General features: G+C 46.3%; 1 protein-coding gene across 1 annotated transcript in view; it reads right to left on the bottom strand.

Moving 5' to 3' along the window:
- Positions 1 to 326: 326 nt before the first annotated feature.
- The window catches only part of DOK2 (docking protein 2), a 58307-nt gene continuing 37085 nt past the window's right edge, over positions 327 to 21548 (bottom strand). The window contains exons 3-5 of the mRNA XM_073654056.1: positions 18210 to 18309; positions 6023 to 6195; positions 327 to 2999 (exon numbers count right to left, since the gene is read on the bottom strand). Coding sequence (XP_073510157.1) covers positions 2349 to 2999; positions 6023 to 6195; positions 18210 to 18309 — 924 coding nt within the window. The 3' untranslated portion in view covers positions 327 to 2348. The remainder of the gene's footprint in view (positions 3000 to 6022; positions 6196 to 18209; positions 18310 to 21548) is intronic.

Below are 21548 nucleotides of genomic sequence, written 5' to 3'. Positions count from 1 at the left end.
TGTCATATTAGTAGGATAATGCACACAGTAATGTCGCAATACCGGGATGATGCACTCAGTAATGTCAGAATACCAGGATGATGCATACAGTGATGTCACAATACCGTGATGATGCACACTGTGATGTCACAATACCGGGATGATGTACACAGTGATGTCATATTAGTAGGATGATGCACATGGTGATGTCACAATACTGGAATGATGCACACAGTGATGTCACAATACCGAGATGATGCACACAGTGATGTCACAATACTGGGGTGATGCACACAGTAATGTCACAATACCGGGATGATGCACACAGTAATGTCATAATACTGGGATGATGCACACAGTGATTTTTATATAGGATAATACACACAGTGATGTCACAATAGTAGGAAAATAAACAGTCATTTCACAATAGTGGGATGATACACACGATTTCACAGTAATGCAAGGATGCGCAAAATGATGTCATAATAGCGGAATGATGCACACAGTGATGTCACAGTTCAGGCATAATGAACACACTGATGTCATACTGTATGATGTACCGCACACAAAAAAGATCACCATGTACACTAAGACTTCAGAGCACAGGAAAGACAACCATAATTAAGTCCCAGCACAGAGATAATGCAGATAGTAATGCCCCATAGTCGTAACTGTCTGCACCTCATTTTTGGGGCTCTCCTCTATAACTAATTAGCAAGGATCTCCAGCAGGATACCCCGTCTATGACTATATAGTATAAAGAGAAAAAGGGCCAGGGGTTGTCCAGTTGGGACAGACACTTTGACTCCTACATACTGCCTAGTAGAGTTCACCAGCACATAGTACACATGTATCTGATATGTATGGTGTGTAATGAGTTCACCAGCACATAGTACACGTGTATCTGATATGTCTGGTGTGTAATGAGTTCACCAGCACATAGTACACATGTATCTGATATGTATGGTGTGTAATGAGTTCACCAGCACATAGTACACGTGTATCTGATATGTCTGGTGTGTAATGAGTTCACCAGCACATAGTACACGTGTATCTGATATGTCTGGTGTGTAATGAGTTCACCAGCACATAGTACACGTGTATCTGATATGTCTGGTGTGTAATGAGTTCACCAGCACATAGTACACGTGTATCTGATATGTCTGGTGTGTAATGAGTTCACCAGCACATAGTACACGTGTATCTGATATGTCTGGTGTGTAATGAGTTCACCAGCACATAGTACACGTGTATCTGATATGTATGGTGTGTAATGAGTTCACCAGCACATAGTACACGTGTATCTGATATGTCTGGTGTGTAATGAGTTCACCAGCACATAGTACACGTGTATCTGATATGTCTGGTGTGTAATGAGTTCACCAGCACATAGTACACGTGTATCTGATATGTATGGTGTGTAATGAGTTCACCAGCACATAGTACACGTGTATCTGATATGTCTGGTGTGTAATGAGTTCACCAGCACATAGTACACGTGTATCTGATATGTCTGGTGTGTAATGAGTTCACCAGCACATAGTACACGTGTATCTGATATGTCTGGTGTGTAATGAGTTGGGTAATTTGGCTAATCGGGTTCCCACAAGTGTCTTTTAGTACTAAGTGCATACAAACATTACCTGTAATAAAATCTTTACTAGTAACTAGCCTGCTTGTTGACGGTTTTCACCCTAGAATAAGACAATTTTCTACCCTGCAAGTAAATTCTAAATAAATGAACGCCTAAATACTAGTAAGTGCAGTTTAGCTTAATCCAACTCTGGTAGTTCATATGTTGACTGGGCTAATCTTGAAGATAAGTAAGAGTACCTAATAAATACTGTCCTGACTGACTAATTAAAGGGAATCAGTCAGCAGGTTTTTGCTATGTAATCCGAGAGCAGCATAATGTAGAGGCTGAGACCCCGATTCCAGCGATGTGTCACTTACTGGGCTGCTTGCTGCAGTTTTGATAGAATCTCTGTTTTCTCTGCTGCAGATCTAGCAGTGTTCTGAATGCTGAGCTCTGTATAACCCCGCCCACACCTCTGATTGGCAGCTTCTTGTGTCCAATGTCAGCAAGCTTCCAATGAGTGGTAGGGGCGGGGTTACACAAATTAGCCTGACTGGTCTGCACGCTACAACTAGTCCTCTAGTGATAATCTCCTGCTAATAAAACGCTAATTGCAACAAGTGACACATCACTGGAATCAGGGTCTCTGCCCCTACATTATGCTGCCCCCAGAATAAATAACAAAAACCTGCTGACAGATTTCTTTTAAAAACAGAAAAAAATCTGTACAATAATTTTCTGAACCAAACACTAAGGGAAAATATAGGTTGTCTAGAGTATTTGGTAAATGTTTTCAACTTTCCTTTGTCCCCCCTAATGTAATATTGTCATATTCCCTTTCATTTGTTCCCTGTGTTCCCCACTCCTCCTCTTGTTTTTGAGATCCTCCCTGACAGGCCTTTCCCTTTCCTCTGGGCACGGCATAATCATCCCATCCTGGTAAATATGGATATTCATAGCCAATTTCATGGGCATCAGTGGCTTGACTTTTCCAAGCATCCACCCTTATTCCCTCTGGCTCATCGTATACCGGAGTCAGTTCTGGTTCGTCATAAATATGCTCGGGTTTGCGAATTTTCCTTGATTTTGCCTGTGGAGGAACATTTGGTCCAAGAAGACCTCCGAAGCCCGTAGCCAAAAGATTTTGAGCCACTTTATCGAAAGGCACGGCATATTCACTCTCGGGTAGGTTGGCAGGCACATTGTTCTTGAAAGGCATAGTTGAGTATGAAGGGGCCACCGCTAGAGAAGATGAGCGAATTGGTTGACGAGGTAGACTGGATGCTTCCTCGTGAAAGTGGTCATAGCTAGCCGGGGACTCGTTGCGACTTGCTTTGATGGCGGATTCAATGGCGTTGAAAATGTGACTTCCGTGGGCTGTTTCAAATTCAAAGTTGCCTTCTCCTGAAGCACAACGGCGGCCGGCCTCGAAGGAAAACATGGTCTGTTGGTGGGAAGGAATGAGAACTATGAAGACAATTCCATACCCAAGAAGGGAGCTGGTAAAATACTAATATAAAACTGCTGTATATGTTCTACTTGGAAGCCACTGGTGATGTATGGACATGGCGAAACCTTCTAGAAGAGCAAAATTCTCCCTACTTGAAAGCCACAGGTGATGTATGGAAATGGCGAAACCTTCTAGAAGAGAAAAATCCTCCCATCTCTGTCATAGACCCACGATCAGCCACTACGTGACTTTGGCATCTATTAGAGGCTTATTCCTACTGACATTTATGGCAGCATGTGGCATAAACAACCCACACTTTTCTCAAGAATGGAGGGCCTATCTTGTATGGACACTCATAGAAGAAAAGTGAATAGGGAAAGCAGCGCATGTGTGTCCACTCTACTCCCATTCTCGAGATGGAGGATGAGGGTCCCAGAGGTGAGACCCTCATCTCCCAGAGGTATTTCTGAGAAGGGAATAACCCTTTAAACTCTTATAACAGAGTGCTGCTTTTTGACAGCAGACTACCCCAACTCCCAATCATCCTAGCATTAAATGGATTGTATCAATGAGACAACCTCTTTCAGTAGGACCTTTTATTGGCCAACAGACCTCATAGAGAGGGGTTCCCCAATTATACTTCCACCCCAATATTAGTCAGAAAGAGCTATAAAGTGGGGTTCTCCCTCTGGTGGACCAAGCTCACCCCTGTATTACATAGACTACTATACTGCAGCTAAAATATTTGGCTAGCTGCAATTGCTGCTGACCACCAGGCCACTTATAATATAGGGGAGTTGTTTTCACGAGTAATGTGTATTTCTAGGGATGGGATATTGATTCAGAGTAGTTAGGAAGGATGTAGGGGACTTATGTGGGGCCCATACTGTATATATGCTAGTGCTATGTGGGGGCTCATATTGTATATAGGGGCTATGTGTGGGCACACACTTTATAAAGGAGCACTATGTGGGGGCTCATCCTGTTTATAGGGATGCTGCGTGGAGGCACATACTATAAATAGGAGGCTATGTGGGGGCTCATACTGTATATAGTGGGCTATATCGGGGCTCACACTGTATAAAGGAGCGCTATGTGGGAGCTCATAGGGATGCTGTGCGGGGCTCATACTGTGTATAGGGGCTGTATGTAGGGGCTCATACTTTATATAGGAGGCTATGTGGTAGCTCATACTGTATATAGGGGGCTCACACTGTACACTGTGTTCCAAATTATTATGCAAATAATATTTTCTCAGATTTTCCCAAATTACCTCTATGAATTGCAGTCATTGTAATTTTCCCGTCAAATAACTATTAGAGTAGAATTGAAAGGCTTTTGTACAAACTGCCTGTGATAACAGTATATTTTTAAAAAAATAAAAAACTCAAACTGCACTCAAAATGCATGTTCCAAATTATTATGCACAGCAGAGTTTTCAACCTTTTCATTTTAATAAAGAACAAAAAAATGGTCATTTTTGAAATTATAAGCATTAGCAGGTTATTACACACTGAAATCAAACAGTTTTCAACTCAAAACTTTATTCTAGGTGATGTTACATTTGCACATAGGACCGCTTGTTCGAAAGGAGCTTCTGAACTCTCTCGTCCATTGAATTTGTCAGGTTTTGGATGGTTTCTGCTTCAATTGTTTTGCATGAGGACAGAATACCCTCCCAGAGCTGTTGCTTAGATGTGAACTGCCTCCCGCCATCATAGACACTCCTTTTGATGATGCTCCAGAGGTTCTCAATGGGGTTGAGGTCAGGGGAGCATGGGGGGGTCACACCATAAGTTTGTCCCCTTTTATGCCCATAGCAGCCAGAGATGCAGATGTGTTATGTGCAGCATGAGACGGTGCATTATCATGCATGAAATGATCTCGATGGTCCAGATGGATGGAGTGGAGGAAGGCTGGTTGATGGACATCCCATGCAAACATGGCTACGGCGCTAACAAGGAGGAGGTGGAGTAATGTTTTGGGCTGGAATCATGGGGAGAGAGATTGGCGGCCCTTTTAGGATCCCTGAAGGGATAAAGATGAACTCCATAATGTATGTGGAGTTTCTCAAACAGCACTTCCTTCCATGGTTCAAGAAGAAGAACCGTGCATTCCGCAGCAAGATCATTTTCATGCATGATAATGCCCCGTCTCATGCTGCACATAACACATCTGCATCTCTGGCTGATATGGGCATAAAAGGGGACAAACTTATGGTGTGACCCCCATGCTCCCCTGACCTCAACATCTGAGAAAATATTATTTGCATAATAATTTGGAACACAGTGTATAACGGAGCACTATGTGGGGGCTCATACTGTATATAGGAGTGCTATGTGTGGAGCTCGTGCTGCATATAGTGGGCTGTATGTGGGGGCTCATACTGTATATAGGGATGCTGTATGTGGGCTCATACTGTATATAGGGGGCTGTATGTGGGGTTCATACTGTATATAGGGAAGCTGTGTGAGGGCTCATACTGTATATAGAGGGCTGTGTGGGGCTCATGCTATATATAGGGAGGCTGTATGTGGGGGCTCATACTGTAAATAGGGAGGCTGTGTGAGGGCCTATACTGTTTATAGGAGGCTATGTGAGGGCTCACACTGTATATAGGAGGTTATGTGGGAGCTCATACTGTATATAGATTGGCTGTGTGGGGGCTCAAAGTCTATATAGGGGGGCCATGTGAGGGCTTATACTGTATATAGGGGGTTTGTGTGGGGGCTCATGCTGTATATTCGGGGCGATATGTGAAGGCTCATACTGTATACAGGGAGGCTGTGTGGGGGCTCATACTGTATATAGGGGGCTATGTGAGGGCTCACACTGTATATAGGAGGCTATGTAGGAGCTCATACTGTGTATAGAGGGCTGTGTGGGGGCTCATAGTCTACATAGGGGGGCTATGTGAGGGTTCATACTGTATATAGGGAGACTGTAGGGGGACTCGCACGGTATGTAGGGGGCTGTCATTTTGTGTTGACAGAGTCTTTAAGAAGAGATCTTCTCACCTTGTCTCGCCCGAACCTCCTCAGGTATGGATAAGGCCAGCTGAAGATCACATTTCTAGCTTGGCGATCTCTCAGAGAAAGACACTTGCCTTCAGCTACGAGTGTGTATGTACCGGACAGACCACAGCGAGATGAAGCATCTGTCTGCCTCACTCGCACTGCAAACTGGCCACCTAGAAACAAGAAGAAGCCACATGAACATTACAGATGTGATTCTGTGTCTAGTTTGTTATATTATGGCTGTTTTTTTCCAAAAAACAGCGCCACACTTTCCCACAGGTTGTGTTGGGTACTGCAGTTCGTTCCGTTCACATTAGTGGAGCAATCGGCTATACTGGATAGAACCTTTGGATTGGTGTTTGTGGAAGAAAGCAGCCATTGGAGATTACTATCTTATTTGTATGAATATTTTTGGACTGCGGGAGGTTTCAGAAACGTCTATATTTTTTATGGAATATGATGAGACAATCCCGTTAACGACCAAATCAAATCTGCTCTAAGGGGCAACAGGAATTTTTTAGTTTTTGGACCACAGCATTGTATTGGCCATACATTTTTCACATTTCTTTCAATATACTGTACCCCTTTAAGGACTTGTTATTTTTGCCAGAGAGTCATATAAAGTCAGAATGGATTTACGTCATTCACTATTTACCTTACTTAGCAAAATAACTTCATTGTACTTGACGTTATAATTTTGGTGATATCCGATATATGGATATTTTTTACTATTAAATAATTTTCGTTTAATAATATATATATATTTTTTAACATGGTTATTGTATATTGTACATTTTTTCTTCCCGCTATTTTATTTAATTGTAAACCTTATTCATTTTTATTTTTTTAGTAAGTTTTTATTTTTAGACTTTTTTTTTCGTTAATAGTAATATAAAAAATTAAGCCCATGTGGGACATTTCTACGATATTGAATGGATATGCCATAAATGTAGATAGATCTATTTAGAGAACAGCGCCCCAGTCAGGTAGTGTTGTGCATAGAAAAGTGCCTCTGTTTGTTTCTAAGGAACCTCAAAAAAATGCAGAGAAAGTGAACTCAGAATTTTCTGGAGCTCACATAAACATGGATGGGGAGAGCCATGCATGCATCAATCAGACATTTATGGCTTATTTATTAATATCCCATGGAATAGGACATCCCCTCTAATGTCATGTGGCACTACATTATGGCCTGTTTGGATAAAACGCATAGGCATATGTTAGGATATACCTTAATCTGGCGGAACTGTCCCAAATTGCTGACCCAAGAGGTTGGGATTATGTCTTAACAACACAGATAGAGTTGAATTCAATGATGGAGCAAAGAGCCATCAGATCCCTCCTCCATCAATCTGTCTATATAGAGACTGAAGGACTGTTAAGGACCTCCAGGTCACATGACTGAGCAGCAGAGACCATCTTGGTCATAGGATCAGGAAAGCAGGCAAGTGGAAAGCTTGTGCTTGTGTGGGTGTGCCCTAAGAGGGAATTAGACTAGACGAGTATGACTTTAACCTTTCCACCCCTGTATTTATGCCCTGACTGATATTACACATGGCAAAAGGAGAGAATTCAAATACAGCCCTTGTCTGGCTCAAAGTACAACATAAAGCATAAAGTCCGTACAATAGTGCTGATTAGCCCACCTGGCTTAGAGTTCAGCTTCTTAGTCCTTTAGATCTGCCCACCTCCATATACACAGGCATGTGTGAGACAAACAGCTCTCAATTTCCAAAGTGAACCACACCCAGGGGTGGAGATATGGTGAGCAGCAGTCTCTCCCAACTCATCAGCTGCTCACAGTCAACCTGTCAATTAACCCCTTTTAGCCCTATATGTTATAAAACATTATTTCAAGTATATCTCCCAATCACTAGGTGTCCGACAGCTACCTTACCTACCTCTCCCCTCTGCCTAAAGACATGGGCTTGGCACCTTCTACCGCTAGACATGGGATTCTCAAGGGGGCATACATGTAAGCGGAAATCCTGCAGGGCTAGGAACAAATATTTTCCCCCTTTTTCTTCCTGATCCACTTGAGTGAGGCATGGTCTGACACTAATTTAAATCTTCGCCCTAAGTGATAGTATTGCAATGTGTCCACTGCCCACTTTATGGCCAAACATTCCTTTTCTACCAGGGAATAATTTTTATCACATGCCGACAATTTCCTATTCAGGTAGAGAACAGGATGCTCCACTCCGTGTATCTCCTGAAAAAAGGCCGCTCCTAATCCGACTTCTGAGGCGTTCGTTTGGAGTACAAATTCCTTCTTAAAGTCAAGGGCAATCAGGACTGGCTGCTTACATTGAACTACTTTCAGTTCTTGAAAGGCCTTCTCCGCCTCCGACGTCCACTTGGCCATGACTGATTTTGTCCCCTTTATGAGGTCGGTCAGGTGTGAGGCCACCATGGCAAAGTTTGGAATGAACCTCCTGTAGTACCCCACGATTCCAAGAAAGGCACTTGCTTCTTTGAGAGAGGCTTTGCCCAGTTCTGGACTGCATCCACTTTATTGATGTGGGGTGTGATTTCCCCTCTACTACAACATATTCAAGGTATTTGGCCTCTTCTTTCCCCATGGCACATTTTTTGGGGATTTAAAGAGAACCCCGCCTTCCTAAGTGTTTCAAACACTGCCTGGACCTTTCCCAGATGATTTCCTCAATCCGGGTTGAAGATTACGATAACATCCATGTACGCCACGGAGTAATTCTTGTGGGGTGCAAGGATCCAGTTCATGGCCATGTCCACTTTTGGCCACCGAATTTAGCATCCCCGTGAATGCAGTGGACGCCCACTTCCCAGGGATCAATTGGAGAGGCAGTGTGGCCCTCACAAGGGTCACCAAACTCCCTGAGTCAAGTAGTCCAGTCATTTGCAGATCATTCACTTTTACAGGACAAGCTTCAGGCCCCTTGTCGGGTGGATAGTCCAAACTGCAATCAGGATATGCGTAGAATGAACACCAGTGTCCCATGCTACAGTCCATTTGCTTGGTAGTCAGGGGATAATGGGCAGCTATATGATGTGGGCTGTGACATCTCCAGCAAATTACATCACCCGATGAGACCCTTGGTATTACTTCCATCGCCCCTTTGGACTTTGGACTCCCGACCCCCTTTTTAGCCTCCGCCCCCCAGTATGAGGTGGGTTGCCTCCCCAAGGAACCATTGACCCTCTAATACCTTTCGACTAGTCCATTCAAATCATCGGCGTTTTGGGGATCTCCCTTGGCAAGCTAAGTCTGCATCGGGCTTGGAAGGGAGTGCACGAACTGGTCCATTACAACTCGCTCGACCATCTGTGCTGGGGTAGAGGACTCTGGCTACAACCACTTTTGGATGAGGTGCAGCAGATCAAACATTAAGAAGCGAGGGGGTTTGTTACGGTGATATGCCAGCGGTGGACCCGTTGTGCCCTGACAGATATTGTCACCCCCAAGGGCGCCAAAATTTCCGTTTTCAATTTTGCATATTCTTTGGGTCCTGTAAGGCTAAATCATAGTAGGCCTTTTGACGCTCCCCCGTTAAGTATGGTGCCAGGCTTCCGCCCACTGCTCTGGCAGGAGTTTCTCCCTTTCGGCGACCCTTTCAAAAACGGTTAAAAAGGCCTCTACATTGTCCCCCGGGATCATTTTCTGCAAGGCTCTCCTCACTGCTTTCCGGTTAGAAAAAACATCATCTGACTTTGGAGTTGGAGCCGCTGTCGTGCCACGAACCGCCTCTGTGAGTAAATCATTCTGCTGCTGCAGTTGACTGTGCTGTTGTTGATGCTGTTACTGCTGCTGCTGGATTTGCTGCTGGTGCTGCTGTTGTTGCTGGAGCTGTTGCTTAAGCAGCTTACTTGTCTCCTGCTGAGCTTGCACCAGGTGTTTAATCAGGTCCTCCATGCTGTCTGACATTGCTCCCTGGTTTATAGCTGCCTTCACCCACGACATGTAGTACTTCTGTAGCAGTCACACGTGTTCCCTGGGAATGCTGCCTGCACTTCTAACACCAAATGTAACAATGCTACTCACTTGGGAGCGATCTGTGGTATTACAGGAACCGTTTCTATTTATTGTCCGGCTGGTTAATTGTAGTACACATAAACCACATCATAGGAAACTCAAATACAGCCCTTATCTGGCTCAAAGTACAGCATAAAGCATAAAGTTCATACAATAGTGCTGGCTAGCCCACCTGGCTTAGGGTCCAGCTTATTAGTCCATTAGCAAAGGTATTCAATCCATGAGATCTGCACACCTCCATATACACAGGCATGTGGGAGACAAACAGCTCTCAATTTACAAAGTGAACCACACCCAGGGGTGGAGATATAGTGAGCAGCCGTCTCTCCCAACTCATCAGCTGCTCACAATAAACCTGTCATGGCCGATTAACCACTTTTAGTCTTATATGTACTAAAGCATTACTTCAAGTTTATCTCCCAACCATAGGCGGATTATAATGAGGGCAATCTGGGCTACCGCCCTGGGCCTCGGGGCTCCAGGGGGCCCGGGGCTCCGGGGGGTCCATGGCCAGATTGCCCTCATTATAATATGTGCGGCGCCGTGGCACATACTGGCAGTCAGAGATAGGGGGCCCCCGGACCGCTCCCCCAGCAACGGCGCACAGCTGCTACTTCTTCTTCGGCCTCCAGCTCCTCTCCGGTGCAGCAGTGCAGTGCATTGCGTGACGTCACACTAGCAGACATGGCCGCGCAGAGGGCCGTGTCTCCTAGCAGTGACGCGGCCGGGCTAGCACACAGGGAAGTTAACAGGTGCAGTGCTGGCCCGGCCGCGTCACTGCTAGGAGACACGGCCCTCTGCGCGGCCATGTCTTCTAGTGTGACGTCACGCAATGCACTGCTGCACCGGAGAGGAGCTGGAGGACTGGAGCCGAGCCGGTGTCAGGATCTAGGCCTGGAATCTGTTGTTTCTTTTGCCCTTAGTTAACATGGATCTTTATGTTTCACATCGGCCATCTTGCTTAATAATGTCACTGCCGCTGTACACGCTGAGATGCAGACATGGAAGAGCAGAATAGAAGGCCTAGAGGGTCAAACAAATCATGATGTGCAAGTACTTAGTCAGACCATTCAGGAATTGCGTGCCCGGGTTGCGGCCCTGGAAGCACAGCCCCAGACTTCAGTTCCTGCCATCCCCAAACTACCGCCATTCAGGTTTGGTGGCGACCGAGATAAGTACCGTGGATTTCTGAACCAGTGTCATTTATTTTTTGCTGCACATGCCACACAGTTTCCTACGGATCGATCCAAAGTATTGACTATCATCATGTTGCTGACTAACAAGGCTCTTGCCTGGGCAAGCGCCTTGATAGAATCGCAGGATGCATGTCTGAATGACTTCAATATGTTTATCACCGCCATGGGGCAGATGTTTGACGATCCGAACCGTAGCCTTACAGCGGAAACGGCCCTGCTGAACTTGCGTCAAGGTGAACGCCCAGTGACTGAGTATGCTATGGATTTTAGAAGGTGGGCCCAGGATACCCCCTGGAATAGTGCAGCAAAGTACTCAATATTCAAGAAGGGGTTGTCCAGTTCTATCAAGGATGAGCTTGCACGTGCGAGGCCCCCACCGCTCTATGCGACTTCATCAATCATTGTATTCGCCTAGATGCTCGCATCTCCGAACGAAGACTAGAGAGGTGGTCTGAGATGAACCGCAGCAATAAATCGCTTGCACCTTTCCTTCCCAAGGAGATTCTGGATCCAGGTCCACGGGAGTCAGTTCCCGAACCGATGCAGGTAAATTCCCTATGAAGTCGAGCAAGTGACGAACGGAAGGAATTTCGTTTAAAGGAGAATTTATTTTTCTACTGCGGAAAGTCAGGACATTTTACTATCAACTGTCCCAGCTGTTCTCGCAGAATAACCGCAGCCATGGTAGAACGCGACTCCTCAGACTCACGCTCCGTGGTTTCCGAACCAGGGCCACCCGGAATTGCAGCAGCTGTTCCGGACTATGACTTTTCAGACATGAACTCTGTTACATCCGAAACGGTGCTACCTATCAATGCTGTTATTTTGTATTTTGTCTTCTGCAGATTCAGACCTCTACAGTAAGAAAAAAGACTCACATTTCTATCTCCCTATCAAGATCTTGGTTGACTCACATTGGGTGAACAGTTCCGCCATGATAAATTCTGGGGCCAGCGGTAACTTCATGGACACTTCCTTTGCTAAGGAATATGGAATCCGATCACAGAAAAGAGCATCTTCTATTCTGATGGAGACTGTGGATGGCTCTCCTTTGGCCTGGGGGCCAGTGGACCTGCAGACTGAGCCCCTGAAGATTCTCATGAGAGATGACCACCAGGAGAAATTGCCCTTCCTTCTGATTTCCTCCCCACACTTCCCTATTATCTTGGGTTTACCCTGGTTGCAGGCTCAGAATCCCATTATTGACTGGGAGACCAAGAGATTGCACTTCCCAGCTAGGAGGTAATTTCTGGGGATTTGAGTGGACCATCTTCAGGCGACCCATCTTCGGATTTAAGGTTACCGGCAGTTTATAAAGAATTTTCGGATGTGTGCGATAAAAAGAATGCAGACAAGTTGCCACCACATCGCCCTTATGATTGTCCAATCGAGCTCCTACCTGCTGCTGCCATTACCTTTGGAAATATTTATCCTCTGTCCGGTTCTGAGCTCAAGACCCTCAAAGAATACATTGATGAGAATCTGTCCAAGGGTTTCATACGCCCCTCATCCTCTCCAGCCGGAGCACCCATTTTTTTCGTTAAAAAGAAGGATGGATCTCTCAGACCCTGTGTTGACTACCGGGAAATTAACAAAGTGACCATCTAGAACCGCTCCCCCCTGCCATTAATTCCGGAGCTTCTTGAGAGAGTCCGTCAGGCCAAGGTCTTTTCAAAATTGGACCTACGCGGGGCATATAATCTAGTCCGTATAAGACCTGGAGACGAATGGAAGACAACATTTAGGTCTCGATATGGACACTTTGAGTATCTGGTCATGCCATTTGGACTTTGTAATGCCCCAGCGACCTTCCAACATGTAGTAAACGATATCTTTAGAGATATTCTTGACCTTTTTGTCGTAATCTATCTGGATGACATTCTGATTTTTTCCTAGCTCCATGGAGGAACATCAGCAACATATCAAGACTGTCCTGCAGCGTTTGAGGGAACACCATCTATACATCAAGTTGGGGAAATGTGAATTTCACAAGACTGAGGTCCAGTTCTTAGGATATGTAATTTCTCCATGGGGTCTGAGTATGGATAACAGTAAGATCAAGGCAACTCAGGAGTGGCCGATCCCCAAGAACGTCAAGGAGGTCCAACGTTTCATCGGGTTTGCTAACTTTTACAGACGCTTTATCAAGAACTTCTCTGACATCATCTCGCCCATCACCCGGCTGACACAGAAGAAGACAGCATTTATTTGGTCCCCTCAAGCCCAAGAAGCATTATCTCGGCTCAAGATCAAGTTCACATCGGCACCAGTACTGATCCACCCTGATCCGGAACGCGCCTTCATTATTGAAGTAGATGCCTCAAACTGTGCTGTCGGGGCTATACTGTCCCAAAGAACAGGTGAGAAGAACTTACTTCATCCTTGTGCTTTCCTTTCCAAGCGACTGTCTCCAGCCGAAAAGAACTATGATGTAGGAAATAAAGAATTACTGGCTAACATCACCACCTTCAAGGAGTGGAGACATCTTCTCCAAGGAGCTTCACAGCCGATCATTGTCCTCACGGATCATCGCAACCTTGAGTTTATCAGGTCAGCTGGATGTCTGACCCCACGACAGGCCGCTGGAGTCTTTGCCTTAACCAATTCAATTTTACAATCTCTTATAGACCAGGTTCTCGCAATGGAAAAGCTGATGCTTTATCTCGGATGTACTCCACTGATGCTGTTCCAAATGCTCCACCTAAGACCATACTTTCTGATCGCAATTTTGTAGGAGTCATTCATAATCAAGATTTGTTGCAGGTCATCAAAGAGGCTTAGAACTCGGACTCTTTCCTGTCTCAGCCATTTTAGGAATGGAGTTTGGACCCGGGAATGGCGCCTCTACATTCCTGAGACTGTGAGGCTAAGAGTGTTGAGATTGGTTCATGACTCTAAGGTTGCGGGGCACAGAGGAATTCAGAAGACTCAAGAATTCTTATCTCGCTTCTTCTGGTGGCCAGGTTTTCGGAAGGATGTTCAGAAGTACGTTTCATCTTTTGAGGTATGTGCTAAATTCAAGATCCCACGTGCCTCCCCTACAGGTCTGCTACAGCCTTCGCCGGTGCCATTTCGCCCGTGGGGGTCCATTTCCATGGGCTTTATTGTGGAACTGCCCACTTTCGAGGGAAAGAGTACGATTTTGGTGGTGGTCGATCTCCTGACCAAGGCTGCCCATTTCATCCCTTGCTCCGGCTTATCCTCTGCGAAGGACACTGCTGACCTAATCATCCAGAACATCTTTCGTTTGCACGGGGTTCCGGATGAAGTTGTTTCTGACCGTGGAGTTCAACTTACTTCAAAGTTCTGGCGAAGCTTTTGTTCGGCATTAGGCATTGAGGTTAATTTATCTTCTGCTTTCCACCCACAGTCCAACGGGCAGACAGAGCGTACCAATCAAACATTGGATCAATACCTTCACTGTTACGTTGGCCATTTACAAGATGATTGGGTAAGACTACTCCCATTGGCTGAATTTTCGTATAATAATGCCCAGAGTGCTTCCACCAAGCAGTCACCATTTTACGCTAACTTGGCATATCACCCTAGCATTCTTCCCAGATTACCGGTAGATACATCGTTACCAGCAGTTGCCGACAGGATCTCTTCACTTCAGCAGAACCTTGAACTTCTGAAAGAGACTTTGCTTTCCGCACAAGATAGGTACAAGAAGGCAGCTGACAGATTTCGCAAACCAACACCAACGTTCAAGGTAGGAGATTTAGTCTGGTTGTCTACAAAAAATGTAAAGATGAAGATCCCTTCCCCTAAGTTGGGACAGAAGTACATCGGTCCCTATAGGATCAGTGGGTTGGTAGGTGCTGTTTCATGTCGCTTAAAACTCCCAAGAACTATGAGGATACATCCTGTCTTTCATACTTCCTTACTTAAGGCTGTAGTACCAAATCCTTTTCCAGGACGTTCATCTCCTCCTCCCAATCCCATTCTCGTGGATGGTCAAGAACAGTTTATCGTTGAGAGGATTCTGGACTCGAGAATCTACAGAAATCGATTGCAGTACTTGATTAAATGGCAAGGCTATTCTTCAGTGGAGAATTCCTGGGAACCCGTGGATAATATTAATGCATCCCGATTTATTGAGCAGTTCCATCAAAGGTACCCTGGCAAGCCTGGTCTAGGATCGTCCTGAGGCCGTTCTTGAGGTGGGAGTAATGTCAGGATCTAGGCCTGGAATCTGTTGTTTCTTTTGCCCTTAGTTAACATGGATCTTTATGTTTCACATCGGCCATCTTGCTTCCTGCCAAAGCTATATATAAAGTCAGCACCTGTTCTGTTTCCTTGCTTGTGTATTATGTTGTGGAGTCCTCTACCGACCTGCACGTCTGAATCCCCGCCTGGTGACCAAATGATTGCTAACACCCGACTTCAGAAATCTCCGACCTGACTACACCTGCGGTTATGAAAGAACTCCCGCCAGCTTGTGTTCCTCTGCTCTGCAAGAGAGTCTGTCAGTGCCGGACATCTTGGTGCTCTCATTGCTCAGTGACTTTGCATGCTATATTGCCGCTATTGTCTGTTGGATTGGCTAAAGACTCGTCTGAACTTCTATGCTGTATTGCATTCAAATCATCAATACAATATCGCTTGTTTAACCCTTATGTCTGCAGTCTCTTTGACCTAGCTACTGGTGTCCAGTTGTATCCACTAGTATCGTGACAGCCGGGGGATGGTGAGTGTGTGTGTGAGTGATTGAGTGAGTGAGTGTGTGTGTGTGTGCAGGCAGATATCATTGTGTGATGTCTGTTTATATGTATTTTTGTGTTTCAGATGTGTTTATGCGTGTATGTATATGTATTTATATGTTTGTGTGTGTGCGTGACTGCATGCGGCCTCCCGCTGTGTATAGATGGCGCCGTGCGGCCTCCTGCTGTGTATAGATGGATACGTGCGGCCTCCTGCTGTCTATAGATGGCTACGTGCAGCCTCCTGATGTGTATAGATGGCTACATGCGGCCTCCTGCTGTGTGTAGATGGTTATGTGCGGCTTCCTGCTGTGTATAGATGGCACCGTGCGGCCTCCCGCTGTGCATAGTTGGCTACGTGCGGCCTCCCACTGTTTATACATGGCTACGTGTGGCCTCCTGCTGTGTATAGATGGCTACGTGCGGCCTCCCGCTGTGTATAGATGGCTACGTGCGGCCTCCCGCTGTGTATAGAAGACTACGTGTGGCCTCTTGCTGTGTATTGATGTGTTTATGCGTGTATGTATATGTATGTATATGTTTGTTTGTGTGCGTGACTGCATGCGGCCTCCCGCTGTGTATAGATGGCGCCGTGCAGCCTCCTGCTGTGTATAGATGGCACCGTGCGGCCTCCTGCTTTGTATAGATGGCTACGTGCGGCCTCCTGCTGTGTATAGATGGCTACGTGCTGCCTCCTGCTGTGTATAGATGTATATGTGCGGCCTCCTGCTGTCTATAGATGGCTACGTGCAGCCTCCTGATGTGTATAGATGGCTACGTGCGGCCTCCTGCTGTGTATAGATGGCACCGTGCGGCCTCCCGCTGTGTATAGATGGCTACGTGCGGCCTCCCACTGTTTATAGATGGCTACGTGTGGCCTCCTGCTGTGTATAGATGACTACGTGCGGCCTCCTGCTGTGTATAGATGACTACGTGCGGCCTCCCGCTGTGTATAGATGGCTACGTGCGGCCTCCCGCTGTGTATAGAAGACTACGTGTGGCCTCCTGCTGTGTATTGATGGCACCGTGCGGCCTCCTGCTGTGTATAGATGGCTACGTGCGGCCTCCCGCTGTGTATAGATGGCTACGTGTGGCCTCCTGCTGTGTATAGATGGCTACGTGTGGCCTCCTGCTGTGTATAGATGGCGCCGTGCGGCCTCCCGCTGTGTATAGATGGTGCCGTGCGCTCAATATTAAGTCATACAATTAATGTAAGGCTATGTGCCCATGATGCAGAAATGCTCCGGATTTTTTTGAGCATTTCTGCATCTCCCTGGCAGAAAAAACACATGCGGATTGTTCATGCGTTTTTCCTGCCAGGAAAAGTCCTGCCATTTGGAAAAGTACTTGTCAACTTGGTCACACTATATAAATCCATGCAACCGGCATGGATTTTTATAGTGTGACCGTAAAAGAATGGTAAAAACTAAAAAATAAATATATACTTACCTTCTGATGGCCTGCCGACGTCAGCAGTCACGTGACCCGTCACATGACTAAATGACGTCACCACAGGACCTTTAGTCTACCGTGAGCTGCCGACTAGCCAGGACGCATCAGATAAAGACACCGGGGGCCATCAGAAGGTAAGTATAATATTTATTTTTTATTTTATTCTTTTTTTTACAGGTTCTATGGTACCCGGGTCCGGAGGAGAGTCTCCTCTTCTCCAGACCCAGGTACCATCCGCACATTGAAACGTATGGATTCCGCATGTACAGATGCAGTGATGCGGATTCCATGCGTTCCAATGCAAGTCAATGGCGGCGAAAGCGCCGCGCTTCTGCAAAATAATTGGTAGTGCTGCAGATTTTTCCGCAATGATAATCCGCAGCGGGAATTTCTGCAGCATGTGCACAGCACATGCGGATTATCATTGGGGAACATGGCAGACCTTCTACCATGCGTTTTTTAAGCTTTTCTGCAGCGGAATTGCCACTGTGGAAACGCTTAAAAAATGCATAGTGGGCACACAGCCTAAAAAAAATTATTATAATTAATATATTAATATTGTGCCAAATTAATCTCACGTGAACTATCACATGATCTATCACAAGGGATCATGTGACATGTCACGTGATACATCAGGTGTGTGGGGGGGGGGCCCGCGCCTTCTAAACTGCCCGGGGCCCTTGCTACTCTTAATCCACCCCTGTCAAAGACTCCTCTCATCATTGGTTTACTACATATGCAAAAGCATGGCCAGATTACTGTCTTCTTGACCTGTTTCCATCTCATAAGATATTGTAGTCATGTCACTCAGTAGGTCTCCTCACCTGCTGAGGCCTCCTTGCTGGTGCTGTATAGAGAGTTCTCCTGAAGTTGGAGACTTGAGATGAGCGGTTGGCTGGCTGTTCTCTCCAAAGGTCGGCGTTCCTGAACATAAACACAAATCAAACTCAGACTGGAGCCAAAAACTATTACTTTTGGTTATCAACCATTTTAGACTTACGGGAGACTAATTAACACCTTTCCAACTAACAACCAGCATTCAAGCGATCACAGGTTGAAGTTCCTTAGAAGAGCTAAAAAAAAAGGTAGTATCACAATAAAAAAAAAAAATTAAATTATTTTTTTGCCATTTGATAAATTGAGAGAAATCTGAAAAAAGTATTGTTTTAGTACTACTGTATCTGTCTGGAATCCAATCAAAATATCACTATTTTTGTCTCTAGAGCTGAGTAAATCAATTTGTGGGACCTGGTCTAATGTCAAGGTCAGTATTCCATGGCTGTCGGGCACAAGCCCTGCAAATGGCCTCATTATGGATAGCATTCGCGCTCTGCTTTTGATTAGCCATCCTAGCACAACGTTGTGTGTGCATCACGATGCAACAATGACGTCCAGTGGCCACGGATTACTGACCTGTCCACTAGACCAGGATGCGGCAAATGCATTCACTCATCTCTTATTGTCTCTCATGGTGAACTTCATAAAGAAAATAAACAGGTGGAAACTCTTATTGATATTGAGGTCTTTGCCTTAAAGTGAATCTGTCACCAGCTGTCACTCAAGGTGTGGGAAAGACTTAGTGCAACACAAAGGGAAGAGGGAAAGGGAGCCCAGACTCTAGGGAAAGGGGGGAAGTGAAGACCTCCTAGGTTGATCTAGCGTCACCGTCTCCCCTAACGTCCCTGTATTGGCTCTTCACCAATCGCCGCATGCATACCTCGCGCTGTCTTTCCCTGGCGTATGGCTAAGGCTAGGGAAGGGAGGAGATGAGCACTAGTCAATCTCCACTAAGCACTATAGACAACAAGGGTAGACAAACAGGGGGAAATTGCTTAGCTTTAGACGAACTCCAGACAAATGCGCACACGTCCTCAAGCTCCAGAGAGGACAGAGTACTGCTCTTGCTAAAGCTTTCACAAGTAGTAATGAATATCGCCAGCACCTCCCTCTGAAACACAGCAGGTATTTATACACCCAGGCAGGGTGTTAATTAGCCAGAGGGAAGTAGCCGCTGAATCCTAGAAACAGTCTCTAAGAAGATGTCTGTAATGCCAAACGTAGAGATCTCCTGCAACCAACTGCAGGGCAACTGTCTGTCAACTCTGACGCACCCATGACACCAACTTTTTCACTGCCCCATCTGAGAGAAGCATAATGCAGGGTGTAAGGCGGCGGTGTTCACACCATGCAGTAACTGAGGCAGTGACCCAAAACAAGTCCAACATAAACAGCTTTTATTCAGCAACTCACGGTTAAACAGAAAGTCCTCCGGTTCGCAGCTGGGTTAACATGAGTCCATAAACAACGGTTGCCGGGGACAACGGCCACGCCGGGCCTCTCAGAGCCTGACAGGTGCAGAGCCTTCCCAGGCGGGGGTTCAGCCACCCTTAATCCTGCTGAGCTTTCCTGCTGTGCTCCTAGCAGGTTCCAACATAGAACAACACTAATCCTTAGTGCAGGGATTGTAAAGGACCTGGGGCAAGAGCCACTGGAAAACCCGGGTTTGAGGGAGGAGGCCGCCCCACTGCCTCCTGTGACCTCCTCCAAGAAATGAAGGCCCTGCCGGGTTTTACTTAATCTGCCTTAGCCAGGTAGTCTGACCAGGTGATTGCTCACCTTCATTCCTGCATTGCAGCCGCAGCTGTGTCTGTGACTGCAATGCACTCCAATGGATTTAATAGGTCTCTGTACACATTCTGGGGGATATATAACGTCCCTCGTATACGATTCCGGTCACTGCCTCACATATCCCCCCCCTCTGTTCAAACTTGTGGGGTTGAACATTTGCCACCATACAGGGTGCCCGGGACAGGGCACCCGCGTTTCCCTGCGACTTCCCAGGGCGATGTTCTACCGAGAAACTGAAATTTTGCAGTGACAGGAACCACCTGGTGACTCGCGCATTCCTCTCCTTGGCATTTCTCATCCATACCAAGGGTGAGTGGTCCGTCACCAAGCGGAACTGACGCCCGAGTAAATAATAGCGTAGTGATTCCAAGGCCCACTTAATAGTCAAACACTCCTTCTCTACCACGCTATTGAGTTTTCTACTCAAGTAGGTGACCGGGTGCTCTTCACCATTCACTTTTTGTGACAATACCGCTCCTAGGCCTACCTCCGAGGCATCTGTCTGTACAATGAAGGTTTCCTTGAAGTTGAGGCTGATGAGGACCGGTTGTCTACACAGGGCCAACTTCATGGACTGAAAAGCTTCCTCTGCCTTAGTGCTCCACTGAACCATTACCGATTTTTTTCCTTTCAAGAGATCAGTCAGGGCTGCCGTTCGCCCAGCAAAATTAGGTATAAACCGGCGGTAATACCCAAGGATGCCAAGGAACGCCCTCACCTGCTTTGTACTTGACGGTTTAGGCCAGTTTTTTATGGCCTCAACTTTATTGATTTGGGGCTTAATAGCTCCTCGGCCTATCACATACCCCAAGTATCGGGCTTCCTCTAGCCCTATCGCACATTTTTTTGGATTTGCCGTTAACCCCGCAGCTCTGAGAGAATCCAGAACCGCTTGTACCTGGGATAGGTGCGTATGCCAGTCAGTGCTAAAGATGATAAGGTCATCTAAATAGGCGGACGAGTACTCCTGATGGGGCTTAAGCACTATGTCCATCAACCTCTGGAATGTAGCCGGGGCCCCATGTAACCCAAAAGGTAAGACCACATAGTGGTATAGACCCTCTGGAGTTACGAAGGCGGTCTTTTCCTTCGCCGAATCTGTGAGGGGTACCTGCCAGTAACCCTTGGTGAGATCGAGCGTGGTAAAGTACTGGGCCTGCCCCAGTCTCTCAATCAGCTCGTCCACCCTGGGCATTGGATAAAGGTCAAACTTTGACACTTCATTCAATTTCCGGAAATCGTTACAGAAGCGTAATGATCCGTCTGGTTTTGGAATCAATACGATGGGGCTAGCCCACTCACTCCGTGATTCCTCTATGACGCCTAGCTGAAGCATTTGTTTTACCTCAGCCGTGATGGCTTGCCTCCGGGCCTCGGGTACCCGGTACGGTCTTATTCGTACCCTTACGCCAGGTTCGGTGACAATGTCATGTTGGATAACCGTAGTCCTACCTGGTAGCTCTGAGAACACGTCGTTATTGTGCTGCACCAGCGAGCGAGCCTCCCGTCGCTGCTGTTTAGTGAGGGCACCATTT

The sequence above is a fragment of the Phyllobates terribilis genome, unplaced genomic scaffold (genome assembly GCF_046119375.1).
Source record: "Phyllobates terribilis strain yellow unplaced genomic scaffold, ASM4611937v1 Scaffold_11__3_contigs__length_659146591, whole genome shotgun sequence".
Taxonomy (NCBI): Eukaryota; Metazoa; Chordata; class Amphibia; order Anura; family Dendrobatidae; genus Phyllobates; species Phyllobates terribilis.
Note: the sequence above shows the minus strand (reverse complement) of the source record. Positions and strands in the feature narration are given on the sequence as shown.